Consider the following 16,141-nt stretch of genomic DNA (forward strand, 5'->3'; position numbering starts at 1 on the left):
GTATCAACCTGAAAATCCTTCCAACACACCGATAGCTGGTGGTAAGAGCAGGAGAGACTCCTGGTCAGCCATGCTTGATGCACAGCGGTGCCCTTAAGCTATAAACTTCTAGCGACCTGTTCCAGGAATTACTAGCTACGAAATTAGATAAAAGTCTGTCTTAGTGCACCACTAGGTACGGGAAGAGAATTGGAATTTTTTGTCCCTCCTATAATCAGTGGATTTAAAGCCCAAAATGACCTTTTCTACTCTTTATATGTCCATCCATCTCTATCCAGCATTGCTGTAGGTTTATAGCTCTTCCCCTCTATTTTGTACTTCTCTTCTGATGTGGCCTTGGAACTGATTGCCCATGATGCTTGAACACCAAATGGCAAACAGTACCATGATGAAGTGGAACAATGAGTTCCTCCACTTCTTTCTCCTCTTTGCCCCAAATATTTCACCATGACTAATCTACTGACAAAGTTCTGGTGAAATGCCTAATATTACCAAGCAATTTAACTGTCAGGCTGCTCTGTGTTTACATTTCCAGCCTTCTGAATAAAAATCAGTATTGTTGCAGTTCAGCTCATTTTAATTATTCGTACTCCATTTGAAAAACATTCATATCTACTTCAGTTGTATTGTATGTTAGTACTAGAGTATCGTGTCATGACTTGAATGTCATGCTGAAAAATGGTGTAAGATGATCCTCAAGTACTGGAACCATATATTTACCACAATAGTTCATGTCCACTACCTGAAGTTCACTCTTAGCTTCTTTGTTCTTTATCCAGGTCTTCCCCTGAGCCTGCGGATCAATCAAGAGTGGGAAGCGAGCTGCCTTTGCAACGATGATTCCATTTTGTATTGAGAGGTCATCATTCGGAAGGCCTTGCAAGTTCCACTCTCCAACTGTGGGCCCATCAATGAGCATCTCTGAGACATTTAGATTTATGGTGAATGGAATTTGATGTAATATTATTTCTTCCTGCCATTTGGTCAACAACAGAATTCTAAATTCCTGGTTGAATGGGCCTGCGTAGGACAGGAAAGCTGTCGCCAGCAAAATATTCCCTGCAACAAACATAAGGACATAAAAAGCATAGAATGCGACGAAGCCATTCAGTCTATAAATCTAGCATAGAATGAGAAAATGTTATTCAGCTTCTAAAGCTCACTCCTTCCATAGACCAATCTCCTCAATGTTGAAGTCTATTAAATAGAAAAGGAAATCACTTCATTCCTTTAATGCGTCTGTTGCAAGAGTTGAATAGATGAAGACATGTTAAAATTTCATCTGGACTATTTGACTAAGTAAAAAATTATCAGAAGAAAGTCTAACACCAACCTTACAAAGAAGTTAAAGAATACTTTCTATTGTTCGTCATTTCTGTAGAAGGAATATTTAGATCCAAAACACTAACTCTGTTTCTCTCTGCAGAGGCTGCCAGGCCTGGTGAGTTTATCCTGCCTTTTCTGTTTTTATTTCAGATTTCCAGCAGCCGCAGTATTTTGCTTTCATTAAAGAATACCATCTTCAATAAAGAATACTGTGCAAACCTTTTACCATTCTTTACATAATGTAATTTTTATTTGTAGTCAGCATTGCAAACTTGTGTGACATCTGTGTGGTGAAAGCAATATTTAACAACATCTTTACCGAGAGATAATGCCCTGGATTGTAGTTTATCCGCTATTATGCTATTCTGTCTTATGACAACAATTTGGATTTATACGTGTTCTTAATGTAGTAAGTGTCCTGGGGTTTTTGGAAGAGTATTAGCAAACAAAATTTAACAACAAGCCATGTCAAGCGGTATTGGGGCAGATGGACCGTAGAATCAGGTTATAAAGAACACCTTGAAGGAGGAGAGAGAAATGGAGAGGCAGAGAGGTGTTGGGTGGAAATTCTGGAACTTTGGGCCTATGCAGCTGAAGGCATGGATGGAAATGCTGGAATGATTAAAATCAGGAATGTATAACAGGCCAGAATTGGAGGACAGCAGAGGCTGTAGGATGGAACAGGTTACAGATTTGGGAGAGGAAAGTCATGGAGGCATTTTAAAAACAAATATGCAAATTTTAAAAGCACGGCCTGAATTCTCCAGTCACTCCGGCTGGCAGGATTTTCTGGCTCCGTTGAAGTCAATGGTTGTTTGAATGGCTTGCTGCATCTACCACAGGGGAACCTGCCACGATGGAGTTGGGAAATTCTGGCCCAAAACTTTGCCGGAATGAGAGCCAATGTAGATCGAAAAGCGCAGAGGTGATGGGTGATCAGGACATGTTAATTTTTTATTTATTCTTTCATGGGATGTAAGTGTCACTGGCAAGGGCAGCATTTGTTGCCAACATGCACAGTGGCACAGTGGTTAGCACTGCTGCCCCACAATGCCAGGGTTCCAGGTTCGATTCTGGCCTTTGGTCACTGTCTGTGTGGAGTTTGCATATTCTCCCTGTGCCTACATGTGTTTTTTCTGGATGTTCCGGTTTCCTCCCACAGCCCAAAGATGTGCAGGTTTAGTGGATTGACCATACTAGATTGCCCCTTAATGACCACATTTGTGTAGGTTAAGTGGATTCAGCCATGGTAATATGCGCCTGGGCAAAATGCTCTTTTGGACAGTCGGTGTGGACTCGATGTGCCAAATGCTTCCTTTGCACTGTAGGGATTTTATGATTCTATGATTAATTTCCTTTTGAGGGCACATTGCTTTGGGTCTAGAGTCCCACAGACCAACCAGGTAAGGACAGCAGATATTGTGGTGAGGGTATAGTTGGGTGGATTAGCAAATTTGCTGATGACACCAAAGTCGGTGGTGTGGTAGACAGTGAGGAAGGGTGTCGTAGTTTGCAGGAAGACTTAGACAGGTTGCAAAGTTGGGCCGAGAGGTGGCGGATGGAGTTTAATGCGGAGAAGTGTGAGGTAATTCACTTTGGTAGGAATAACAGATGTGTTGAGTATAGGGCTAACGGGAGGACTTTGAATAGTGTGGAGGAGCAGAGGGATCTAGGTATATGTGTGCATAGATCCCTGAAAGTTGGGAATCAAGTAGATAAGGTTGTTAAGAAGGCATATGGTGTCTTGGCGTTTATTGGTAGGGGGATTGAATTTAGGAGTCGTAGCGTTATGTTGCAACTGTACACAACTCTGGTGCGGCCGCACTTGGAGTACTGTGTGCAGTTCTGGTCCCCACATTACAGGAAGGATGTGGAGGCTTTGGAGAGGGTGCAGAGGAGGTTTACCAGGATGTTGCCTGGTATGGAGGGGAGATCCTATGAGGAGAGGCTGAGGGATTTGGGATTGTTTTCGCTGGAAAGGCGGCGGCTAAGAGGGGATCTTATTGAAACATATAAGATGATTAGAGGTTTAGATAGGGTGGATAGTGATAGCCTTTTTCCTCTGATGGAGAAATCCAGCACGAGGGGGCATGGCTTTAAATTGAGGGGAGGTAGTTATAGAACCGATGTCAGGGGTAGGTTCTTTACCCAGAGGGTGGTGAGGGATTGGAATGCCCTGCCAGCATCAGTAGTAAATGCGCCTAGTTTGGGGGCGTTTAAGAGATCCGTAGATAGGTTCATGGACGAAAAGAAATTGGTTTAGGTTGGAGGGTCACAGTTTTTTTTTAACTGGTCGGTGCAACATCGTGGGCCGAAGGGCCTGTTCTGCGCTGTAATGTTCTATGTTCTATGTTCTATATCTTTCCCTAAAGGAACTTGAGTAGAGCAGATGGGCTTTTACAATTATTGCTGATCGTTTCATGGTCACCGTTACTGAATACAATTCCAGGTGTTTTTAAAAATTACTTGATTTATTAATTGATTGAATTCAAATTCCACCACTACTGTGCTGAGATTTGAACTAGCATCCCCATAGCATCAGTACAGGCCTCTGGACTACTCAATCCAATGACATTATCACTATTCCAGTGTTTCCAACTTGGTGCAATTTAAAAGAAACAAGGGCCGTAGCAATCAACATCAGATTGCTACTATGTGCCTACTTACCTGCGCCAAATTTCTTCTGTACATGTCTCGCCCGACCTTCTGACTCAGGCAGGGCGAGACAGTACAGTACAGTTGTCACTGAAGCCCAGAGCCTACCGAACTGCCTACTCCTGCTCCTAATTGTTCTTTTTATGCATTCGTGGGACATGAATGTCACTGCGTGGCCAGGATTTATTGTCCATCCCTAGTTTCCCGAGGGCAGTTGAGAGTCAACCACATTGCTGGGACTCTGGCGTCACAGCAGATTTCCTTCCCCATAGAACATTAATGAACCAGGTGGGTTTTGTGACAATCAACAATGATTTCATGGTCATCAGTAGATTCTTAATTGTGGATATTTTTTATTGAATTCCAATTCCACCATCTGCTGTGGTGGGGTTTGAACCCGGGTCTCCCAGAACATTAGCTGAGTTTCTGGATTAATAGTCTAGCGATAATATCACACCACCTCCCCAGTGTTCTTATGTATTAACACTGACATTTGATTTCAACTTGGCCTTATTTGTTCATCATCATAATTTATGATTATTTGTCATATTTTTCATAGTTAGGTACATTGCAGTTGTTAAAACAAAGAACATTTTCATAGCATGAGACAAGTATTTTGTTGCTGCTTACCCACAAGTCGTTTTTCATCAGCAGCAAATTCTTTGCTTTGCTCAGTCCAACGTTCTTTCTCACCTGACAAACCATCAATTAGACTTGAAGCCATTTGCATCTTCTGCCTGCAGCGCTCAGCATCCTCTAGTAATGTCTGAGAATCAAGTATTGCAATTATAACACTATTCAAAAATGAGTATTAACCTCCCTTTGCTTTCCAAATGATCATCATCTACTGAATAAAGCAAAGTCAGGGATTCCTAATAATGTGGGGTAATCCAATTTACTATGTTGAACCTTACACCAGTTTCCCCTTTTCTGGGCAATGATTGTTTCTTTTGCTGAGACAGCAATCTTGGTTTAACAACTTATTTTGTCAGCCCCTCAAGCCTGCTCCTCTGTTTAATGAGATCATGGCTGCTCTGATTGTAACCTCGAATCTTCATTCTCACCAACCTCTGATAACCTTTCAGTCCTCTGCTTATCAAGAATCTATTTAGTGCTGCCTTAAAAATATTCAAAAACACGACTTCCAATGCCTTTTGAGGAAGAGAGTTCAAAAGAGTCATTACCCTCTGCAACCTTTTGCAATTCATGCACGAGAACCCCTAAATCCCTCTGTATCTCAGGGTTCTGCAATCTCGCACCAGTTGTACATGGTCTCAACAATACAGATCCCACTTTCCCCAGTATTGGAGCCAGTGCCCCATGAACAAGTCGGAGGTGACGATCACGAGGGGTCACGGGCTCAAGCTGAGAGAGGCGAAGTATAACTCAGACATCAGAGGGACGTTTTTTACACAGAGGGTGGTGGGGGCCTGGAATGCGCTGCCAAGTAGGGTGGTGGAGGCAGGCACGCTGACATCGTTTAAGACTTACCTGGATAGTCACATGAGCAGCCTGGGAATGGAGGGATACAAACGATTGGTCTAGTTGGACCAAGGAGCGGCACAGGCTTGGAGGGCCGAAGGGCCTGTTTCCTGTGCTGTACTGTTCTTTGTTCTTTGAACTGGGACCCAATTCTCCCACACCAGTCTTTGAGCCAAGCATGTATCACTCTAATTTTATGAACCCTATACAAATGTGTACATGGTTCAGATAATAGTCCAGAGATTCTGCTTTCTAAATTAGTGCCTAGCTTCTCATGCTGGTCATGCAGAACTTCTTTTCCAGTTCTACCTTGGTTGTTGGTACCTACATGGACCACGACAACGAGATCCTCCCTCTCCCACTGCAAATTTCTCTCCAGTCCTGAGCAGATGTCCCAAGCCCTGGCAGTGGGCAAACAACACAGCCGCCTGGATCTCGTTCTTTGCTGTAGAGAACCGTGTCAATCCCCCTCACTATATTTCTCCCTACTACCACTACATTCCTTTTTACTCCCCCCGACTTAAATAGTTCCCTGTATCTCAGTGCCATGGTTAGTCAACTCATTCAGCTTGAGGCCCCATTCTCATCTAACCAAGTTGAGAGAACCTCAAACCTTTTGGACAACTACAAAGGTTGAGGCTCCTCCTCTCCTATCCTCTGGGTCCCCTTACCTGCCTCACTCACAGTTACACCCCCCCGTCCCTGACCAAATCAGAAGACCCTATCCTCAGGGATGTGACTACCGCCTGGTACAAAGCGGGAAGGTGATGGCCTACTGATATCATGTTCTGGGGACCTGGGTTCAAATCCCACCATGGCAGATGGTGGAATTTGAATTCCATAAAAAATATCTGGAATTAAGAATCTACAGATGACCATGAAACCATTGTCGATTGTCGGAAAAACCCATCTGGTTCACTAATGTCCTTGAGGGAAGGAAATCTTTACTTGGTCTGGCCTACATGTGAATCCAGAGCCACAGCAATCTGACTCTCAACAGTCCTCTCTCTGAACATGGGCTACTAGGGATGGGCAATAAATGCTGGCCAGCAGCGATGCCCAAGTCCCACAAATGAATTTTTTAAAAAAATTCCACCTCCCTGATGTGTTGCAGTGTCTGGAGGTTGGTTTCCAGCTCAATGACTCTGAGCCGAAGATCCTCACGCCGCCAGCATTTACTGCAGACATTTTCCCTGGGTCACAGTGCATTCAAAAATTCCCACAGGCTGCAGCTATGACACAACTGCCATTCTTAATGTGCTTTAATTAACTATTTAATTATATCATTCAATTATTTATTTTCCTTTTTTATACATTTTATTAAACATACAACCAGTTCCTGTACTATTTTAAACCTCAGGAATAGAATAGATCTTAACCACTCACCAGATACTCATCAGCTAGTTTATTTCCCTGTTGCAAAGCAAGAACCAATTTCTATAGCGTAAAAATTTAGAAAAGCAAAAGGAAAGGAATAGCTCCTTTCCCTCCTCATCAAACTCCCCCACTCACTGTAATGACTCAGGAAACCCAACTGGAAAGAAACATAGTTTATTACAGAATGCAAAGTAAAGCCGCTACAGTGGTATACACACACTAGTCCTTGTCTGGGTCGACAGTTCAGCAGGCCCAGTCCTGGACCTGCCTTATAAAATGCTTTGGTAATGAGTTCCAGCTGGGTAGGCCACTGCCTGTTACCAACGAGTCCCACAGAAAGAAAAATCAGTAATTCCCTATGGACCTCATGGGGGTTATCATACTCACCAAACTATCAGGTATACACTACAGTGTCAAACTGCAATCATTTAACAATTTGTCTTTGCTGAGGATACATATTCATAAAGTGTAAATTACTGTGCATCTGCTAAATAATATGGGAAATTTGTCAAGCAGAAGTTGGGAGTCAAATAATTTCTGACTGCTCTCATGATCTCTCCAATCTCGGTGCAGTGCATTACCTCCAAATTTAGTCAGTATCAATGCAGTTCAGCTGTTTGATGTTGTGCCTAGGTTTCTAATAGAGCATATGGTGTGGCATGGCATGAATGAGGAGAACACAAGCAAATTAAAAACTGCTAACAACGTCGCATAGCTAATGTGGTCCACTAAAGAATGGAATTCAAAAGGTGTGAAGGCAAATTGGGAAAGTCAACGTTGGGAGACCTAGGGTGGGATTTTACAGCCTTGCTTGACCTGAGACCGGAAAATCCTGCCCGAGGTCATTGGACATTCCCATTGTCCCCCCCCCCCCTTCGCCCGCTCTGATTCTATGGCAGTGGGACGGTAGAATTGTAAGTTTGGCTTCCTCTCATCGTAAAATACAATTTTCACCCGTAAAAGCAATCAATTCTAAAACAAGTTCTGGTCCATCAGTTGATGACTGAAGATGCTTTGGTTTATTTTACCTATTTTGTTTCTTGTAATGAGCTTGGACATTTCCTGTCTGAAATGCATGTTGCAACAGTTGGTATTTTTGAATCTACCTTTGTCAGTCTTTGTAGTTGAAAATTATGGGTCAATAGTTGGTGGCCTATAATTCGCCTGAAACACAGGGTCCTAACCCTCTTTGCTAATTATATTAAAAGACCTTGAGGTAGAAATTTGTCTCGGGATATGATATAAAATGGGCAGTATCAGATTGGCCACCCGTTCCACAAGCATAAATGGAGGTTCTTTAGTTTTACATATCAGGACAAAATATTGAAAAGAGCACAAAATAACTCAGTTAACTAAGTAGCAGGACTTGCAGTTACCTGCTTCTCTCTCATTGCTTGTTCATATTCTGCCTGCACAACATCAAGCTCAACTTGTTTGGCATCAAGCTCACACTGAGCTTTCTTCAGATCCTCCATGGCAATGGCTAAACGACTTTCCTGTATGGTGAGGTTTGCCTTGAAGATATTGAATAAAGGTATTATAGCTGTAACAGGGACTCTAAACATCTGCTAAAGTTCCAAATACAAGTTCTAATTAATTATCAGAAATTGCATTCAGCTAGTTTTTATTATTAAAATAAGAATAAGCTAACAATATGCACTGCTACATATATGCAAATACTACATGAATTTCAAGCAAGGGGCAAATGCATGGATAAACATGGATATCCAAAGGTTTCTGTCTCAGTTGTGCTGCTCCCCAGTTAGCTTTGCGAGAGTGGGATTCCATTGGGTGCCTCATCATTGAAATGCATTGAATGGTGTGAAGTTGCCATAATTGCAATGTGCACGAGCAAACCTTACGAGTTGAAGGTGGTACTGGATGCCTTGCTACAGGAAGTTCTGGTCCATTATTTTAGGTATAATAACAGTTTTGGTGAAAGTTTAAACATATTCTGCAATGATCCTATCATAGTGCGTTAAAGTGTAACAAACCTTAAGTGGTAACACTTCTTTATTTATTCCATGAAAGTAAGCCATGGCTTGAGTCCAGGAACAAAGACCAGCCACATTACCACAAACCCGTCTGGCAACATCAATGTTGTAATCTGGCATTTCAAAATTGGGGCACAGCAGTTCTACAGTCTCCTCATTGATACTGTCCTTGGGAAATTGCTATGAAAACAAAAGAATTATTTTGATAACAGATAATTTCAGAAATATTCAATTCGAAGGCAAATTCTTGCACACCACTTCCTAGTCCACTTTTGGCAAGATCAAGCATCCGATCAAGCCCAAGTTGCCTCATCTTGTCAGCTTGGATCTTGTTTGTCTCCCTTGTGTGGGCCTTGAATTGAATTTGGTTTTCGGAACAAGCAAGGAATGGATTTGGGTTTGCCAAATCTATTTGGGTCTATTCTGAGCTTTGAAGTGGCACGGTGGCACAGTGGTTAGCACTGCTGCCTCATAGCTCCAGAATCCTAGGTTCAATTCTGGCCTTGTGTCACTGTCTGTGTGGTCCCCGTGTCTGCGTGGGTTTCCTCTGAGTGCTCTGGTTTTCTCCCACAGTCGAAAGATGTGCAGGTTAGGTTGATTGGCCATGCTAAATTGACCCTAGTGTCAGGGGGATTAGCAAGGTAAATGTGTGGGGTTGTGGGAAAGGGCCTGGGTGGGATTGTCGTCAGTACAGACTTGATGGGCCAAATGGCCTCCTTCTGTACTTTAGGGATTCTATGATTTGGCTTTGTAACTTTAAGATTAAAAATTTAAAAAAAACAACAGGTACTAGCCTCGCTTTGGTTACCAGGTTCAAATGAACTGATAGACAATGCAAGGTGAAGTGAAAGGGGCTGGATTATCCTTCTGCCAGGGGGAAACAGAGGCTGGGACTGTCTCCAGATTCTGAACCTGCAAACACACCCCTCCACTCACTGGAAACAGTCAGTCACCTGTGACTTTCCCCGGGGCAGCTAATTAATGCCCAGAGGGCAGGTCTGATGTCCAATTCAAAATGGGGGTGGGTGAGCTCTCATAACTAGAGTGCCAATCAGAGGAGCAGCAGGCTGCAATGGAAGATGGGTAGAAGAGAGGCCATTCCAAAATGGAGGCACCCTCTCTGAAACAGATGCAAATCTTTCCTTTAGAAATAGATTCAACAGCCTGGCCACCGTTGTGGCGGCAGAGGAGTTTGGGGAGCCCTCTACAGGATGATCTGTAGTGGTTCTTGCACCCAATCAAGCTGAAAAGGTCACTAAGCCTGCCTGGGGTGCTGACCTTTGGGTGCCCACCACCAGGCACCCAAACTGGCCCCTACTGCTTGTGGAAAGCTGGAGGCCAGCTGGAAAGTTCAGTGCAGCTGGCTAGCCCACTGGCTCGCAATTCTACCTCTGCGAAAATGGCTCAGAGGCAGGATTGATGCGGGGAACCAGCATACAAGTCAACAGGGCTATTTTTAGTGCCTTCCAGTCTCTGATCCCAGCCCGGGAATCTGGCCATTAATCCAGCTCAAGTACCATGCACTGTGCTTACCAGCTCTTTATTACCTCATGACATTTAAACACTAGGCTTCAATTTGCATGCATGTAATTAAAGGAATTGAAATCAAATAGCTGATAGGCTACATAAAACAACAAAAGCCTAGAATTATAGCCAGTTGCGAGCTCTTCATTAGCTTCTGACTGAACTAGAAAGGCCAAACTACAAAAGAACTTGTCTCTTCAAATATAACTGTTTCTAAACAGTTGGTTGGCATGCTAGCAGCTCCCCTCTTTCCAGATGCTCAATGTAATGTAACTGTGGGGAAGGGAGAAGCCTTGGGAATAAAAGGGTTTATTAATTCATTAAGTTGCCTTGATGTATTAAACAATATGACTTGTTTTGCTTTTCCTGCTGCTTAGGCCTTCATACACTCACTAAAAGTCATCAGGAAAAGCAATTTCACTTCTAATTGCTAAAACTAGCAATAGTCATTTGGTAATACAGAACTTTAGTATTGCTGGAAAAAGAGACATGCTATCAAAGCTTTATCTCTTGCACTCATCAGGATAGCTTGCAAGAATTTTACAACCGTCATGGTAGAACAACAATTTATACTGAATGAGAAGAGAGTGCTAATTGGTTGCCAAATGGACTTCAATTGGTGGAGGTGTTGCCCCAGAGAATAAAAAAAGTGCACGACTGTTCTCTAAGCTTCTGTTTAGTTTTTTAAAAAGGTGCAATGAGTGCGCAAGTTCATTTTATCTGCAAATGTCAAGACCCTAGTTGTGAAATGAGGATGCGAATAAGGCCATCTTATAGTTTGTGGAAATGTAGGAATCCCAACAACCAGTGAAGGTAGGTTTGTGTAGACAATAGCAGAGAACCTATTGGCAGATTTCACAACTAGCACATTGAGGAAAGGGAGCTCATTTGATTCTCCTTTACAAAGGTGAATTTGACCACAGGATTAAGATTGTCAGTTGGGCTTGCAGTGTGGCTTACTTACGTATGCCAGAAGCCAGACATATTCAGAAACAGAGTCTTGTCCACTGCAAATAAAATGAACATGCATAGTCATTGTGCTTTTTCCAACTGAGCAGAAGCTTAGATTTTTTTTTGTTTATATCCAATTCAATCCAATCCAAGTCTCAACAAGTGAGACATTCCAGATCCAAGCTGACAAGACAGGCTCACCACTTCCTGTCTTGGGCTTGATCTACATGATCCAAGCTGATTGGAGCAAGCATTGCACCTCCTCCAAGGCTTGATATTCATTTGCATCTTAGCCAAAAGGCCTAGCTGCCGCTTAAAAAAAATTGCTTCAAATGAAGCTTCAGTGTAACCTTATGACTTCAACCAAGTGCTGAACAGCAAAACTACACTTGATCTTAGCTAAAAGGCCGAGACTGAGCAGAAGCTTAGAGAACAGTCATTCCCTGGTTCAACCCCCAGGACAATGCCTTAAACAATCAGAGTTGATCTGCCCAGTTTGAATTTGAACAAAGCTAGGCAGTTAATCTTTGCATGCTGCATTCTCCATAATAACACCTCCACCAATCAGAGTTCCAATTACCAACCAATCTGCACCCTCTTCTCATTCAGTATAAATTATTGTTCCACCATTACAGTTGGAAAATTCTTGCAAACTACCCTGATGAGTGCAAGATGAAAGGCTTTGATAGCACGTCTGTTTTTTTCAGTAATAATAGAGAATATTTTGAACAGACATTTCAGTTTTTGATCAGGATGAAAGCTTCTAATTTTCCCTGCACCTTTGAATCTTTGCAGATTCATGTTTCCCGGCTATAGTTGCCAGTATACAGTTTACAGTCACTCTGAATTCCCTGGCTCAGTACCTGTAATGCTTGCAAGAGGTTTCCCGCCATAAGTTTGAGTGATTCCTGCCATGATGGAGTGACACAGTTTCTTTCCACATCAAGTTTTACTGGGTTCAGCTTCCTTTGGAAAAGCAGCAGGACACAATCCATTATTCTCATAATCAGATGAGGAGGGCGAGCAAGTGTCCGCACTAGGGTTATGTCAGCTGGTTTAATTGTCTGTAATGTTTAGAGGGAAGAGATTAATAGGTTGACTGTGAGACCTCAGCACAAATAAATGATAGTAACTTGGGGTACATTCCAGCTCCCTGCAACATCTATCACTTTTCCTGTCCAAGGGAACAGGCGTCTGATCAGCTTTTAGGAGTTCAGCAATGAGGTTCTGTGCCAGATATTTAAAGGTTTTTGAGAGAGGCTGGGTTTGAATCACTGGTGTGGATTTTCTGGTCCAATGGAGATGGACTGAGAAGCAGACCATTCAAAAAAGAACTTGTAAAACAGCACATTGAACACCCAATGCATTCCTGCCTCCAAGTAATCGTGATGGAGGCTGGGTCAATGAACCAAAGGTTATCCACTCGTCAGCGATGGGTAGCCAATTAAATGGCCAATTGGGGTAGAGGTTGTTGCACTGCTGGGATCTTTCTGACAGGCCCCCATTGAGATCAGGGACTGGTATTTGGAAGTGGTTTCCTGGGGACATTTCATAGGGCCATTGGCCCCCTTTCTCACTCACCCCAGCACAGATCAGTTGCGATGCGACCACCACAGTCATGGCTTCAAACATCCCGTGGAGGGTATTCCTTCCACAATGACTGCCTGACAGCTGTGACCATGCATGATTTATAATTACTGCTGCAAAGTGTCCCTCCAGGGTAGCATGGGGACACAGCGGTTAGCACTGCTGCCTCACAGCACCAAGGACCCGGGTTTGACTCTTAGCTTGGGTCACTGTCTGTGTGGAGTTTGCACATTTCTGCCCGTGTCTGCGTGTATTTCTTCCGGGTGCTCCAGTTTCCCCCCACAGTCCAAAGATGTGCGGGTTAGGTGGATTGGCCATGCAAAATTGTCCCTTAGTGTCAGGGGAACTAGCTAGGGTAAATGCATGGGGTTATGGGGATAGGGCCTGAATGGCCTCCTTCAGCACTCAAGGATCCTATGATTCTATGGGCCCAATTTTACCTTTGCGTTGCGCCCATTTTCGGGCGTGAAAATTTGGTAAAGTCAGGTGTGAGGCGATCCACGCCTGCCTCCGTGCCGGTTCCCCCTTTACCAAGGTCCGAAAATGGCCACGATTGGGACCACTCCCAAAACGGGCGTGACGGCCATTTAAATGTATCTGCATGCATTTAAATTGGCTTAATGGGCTGCACGCCCAACTTTAGCAGCACTTCTCCCTTTACCACCGCATTCACCCATCCAGAATCAGCGCGAGACAGACATGCTCCATACAAGTCCGATTCGGGTGCTCCAGTTAGTGAGGATGTGAGTGCCGAACGTCCGACGGCTCTCTGCTTGAGATCGGTGGGGGGTTGGGTGTCCGCTGCCACCCTGCCTCTGATCAGTTGCGGGGGTGGGGGGGGGGGCAGAAAGGGGGGTCCGCTGCCACTCTGCCTGAGATCAGTAGTGGATGAGGGAGGGTCCACTGCCACTCTGCCTGTGATCAGTGGGGGGCGGAGAGGGGGTTCCGCTGCCACTCTGTCTGAGATCAGTGGAGGGGAAGGGGGGTTTGCTGCCACTCTGCCTGAGATTGGTGGGGGGAAGGGGGGGGAGGGACCGCGATTGGTCTGGGTGGCAGGGTGGCAGTGGTGGTGTAAGGGGGTCAGTAATGTTGTGGGTGTAGGGCAATGTCCGTGGAGGCCAGGGGGAGGCATTATCCAGCCCAGAAGGGATGTGGCAGGGGAGCCACATTCTATCATTTTTTTTTCTGTGCATGCACAATTGGAGGCACCGATCGGAGCTGCATGATTTCAGGCGCGTTAAGCCTCACCCACAGGCTTGTACAGCACGATTCGGAATCGCTGATATTTTTTCAGGCAGAGTGTGTATGGGGGCACCTGAGAACGGGTCTAAAAATCGTATCTGAAACACTCCCAATTTCAAATCCGCCCAGTACTTAAAATCAAAATGGTAAAATAGGGCCCTGTGATTCTATGAGCAGTGCCACCTCTCTCAGTGGGTGGTTGCCGACCAGACATCGCTATGGGCCCTTCAATTGGGCCTCCCATTTTCCAGATCTGTCCACCATACCCAATTGGACATGGCTCCCAGAGGAGGCTTCTTAATTGGCCACTTCCGGGAAGATCATGCATGCTCATTTGAGGCCGACGTTCAGATCACAACCCAGCCAGGAAATTCAACCAAATTGTCTCAGTATTGTCTTTCCAAATGAAAGCATTAAACCTTCCGCAACAATTTTATTAACTTTGGAGGTTCATTATATGAGTCATTATATGAGTCATTCTTATTTCCGACCCAATTGTGGCACAGCACATTCACAGAAAGAGTTTTTTTTAAATTGGAAGCATCCAAAATTCTACAGTGAGGAACATTTAGTTTAGATTCACCTGAGTGAAAATCTTTTCTATCAGATTGTTATATCATTATAAAGCGATGTGATCAGACATTTTTATTGAAGCTTTGCACTAGGATGCCACGAATGGCGAGGGGAGCAACAGTTTCCACCGATTATCTCCTGCTTTCTTCTAGAAATAACTTCGAGAAGGACAAAGCAGAAAAGCCAGTCCTGCTCTGCAATATCGCCTCCCAGGTTGCTCTGAGCAACTGAGGATTTCCCCCATTACCATGCATGACAATCCAATTATCCTGTGTATAAACAGGAATTGCTTCATCTCCAAAACTCACTGTTGTGGTAAAATTGTACTGCCTGTGTGTACTAATGTACTAACCTGGTGTTGTGAGACTTCTTACTGTGCCCACCCCAGTCCAACACTGCCATCTCCACCTCATGTGTAAATGAACAAGGCCACCCCTGCAATTTATACTGATCCCAATGGAAATTGTCTCGCCCAAGCATCCAGATGAAAGCAAATTCCGATGCAATATTTGATAATGACTGGACTGGTTTGTATGTCTAAGGATTAAAATTCCCCTCAATCTGAATGGATCATAGAAACATAGAAAAACTACAGCACAAAACAGGCCCTTCAGCCCACACATTGTGCCAAACACATCCCTACCTTCCAGACCTACCTATAACCCTCCATCCTATTAAGCTCCATGTACTCATCCAGGAGTCTCTTAAAAGACCCTATTGAGCTCGCCTCCACCACCACTGACGGCAGCCGATTCCACTCGCCCACCACCCTCTGTGTGAAAAACTTACCCCTAACATCTCCCCTGTACCTACCCCCCAGCACCTTAAACCTGTGTCCTCTCGTAGCAGACATTTCCACCCTGGGAAAAAGCCTCTGAGAGTCCACCCGATCTATGCCTCTCAACATCTTATACACCTCCATCAGGTCTCATCTCATCCTTCGTCTCTCCAAGGAGAAAAGACCGAGCTCCCTCAGCCTATCCTCATAAGGCATGCCACTCAATCCAGGCAACATCCTTGTAAATCTCCTCTGCACCCTTTCAATCTTTTCCACATCCTTCCTATAGTGAGGCAACCAGAACTGAGCACAGTACTCCAAGTGGGGTCTGACGAGGGTCTTATATAGCTGCATCATATCCTAAACTCAATCCCTTGATTGATAAAGGCCAGCACACCATACGCCTTCTTGACCAACTCCTCCACCTGCGGGGCCGATTTCAGAATCCTATGGACTCGGACCCCAAGGTCCTTCTGATCCTCTACAGTACTAAGAGTCTTTCACTTTATATTGTACTCCTTCATCCCATTTGACCTACCAAAATGGACCACGACGCATTTATCTGGGTTGAAGTCCATCTGCCACTTGTCAGCCCAGTCTTGCATCCTATGTCCCTCTGTAACTTCTGACATCCCTCCAGACTATCCACAAC

The 16,141-nt window shown here is 44.2% G+C and overlaps 1 protein-coding gene across 1 annotated transcript in view; it reads right to left on the reverse strand.

Annotated features, from left to right (window-relative positions):
* The window catches only part of LOC144493103 (dynein axonemal heavy chain 5-like), a 214,417-nt gene that overhangs the window by 42,905 nt on the left and 155,371 nt on the right, over window positions 1-16,141 (reverse strand). The window contains exons 61-65 of the mRNA XM_078212005.1: window positions 12,173-12,373; window positions 8,835-9,014; window positions 8,217-8,354; window positions 4,612-4,747; window positions 743-1,059 (exon numbers count right to left, since the gene is read on the reverse strand). Coding sequence (XP_078068131.1) covers window positions 743-1,059; window positions 4,612-4,747; window positions 8,217-8,354; window positions 8,835-9,014; window positions 12,173-12,373 — 972 coding nt within the window. The remainder of the gene's footprint in view (window positions 1-742; window positions 1,060-4,611; window positions 4,748-8,216; window positions 8,355-8,834; window positions 9,015-12,172; window positions 12,374-16,141) is intronic.

This window comes from Mustelus asterias, chromosome 4 (assembly GCF_964213995.1).
Source record: "Mustelus asterias chromosome 4, sMusAst1.hap1.1, whole genome shotgun sequence".
NCBI classification, from domain to species: domain Eukaryota; kingdom Metazoa; phylum Chordata; class Chondrichthyes; order Carcharhiniformes; family Triakidae; genus Mustelus; species Mustelus asterias.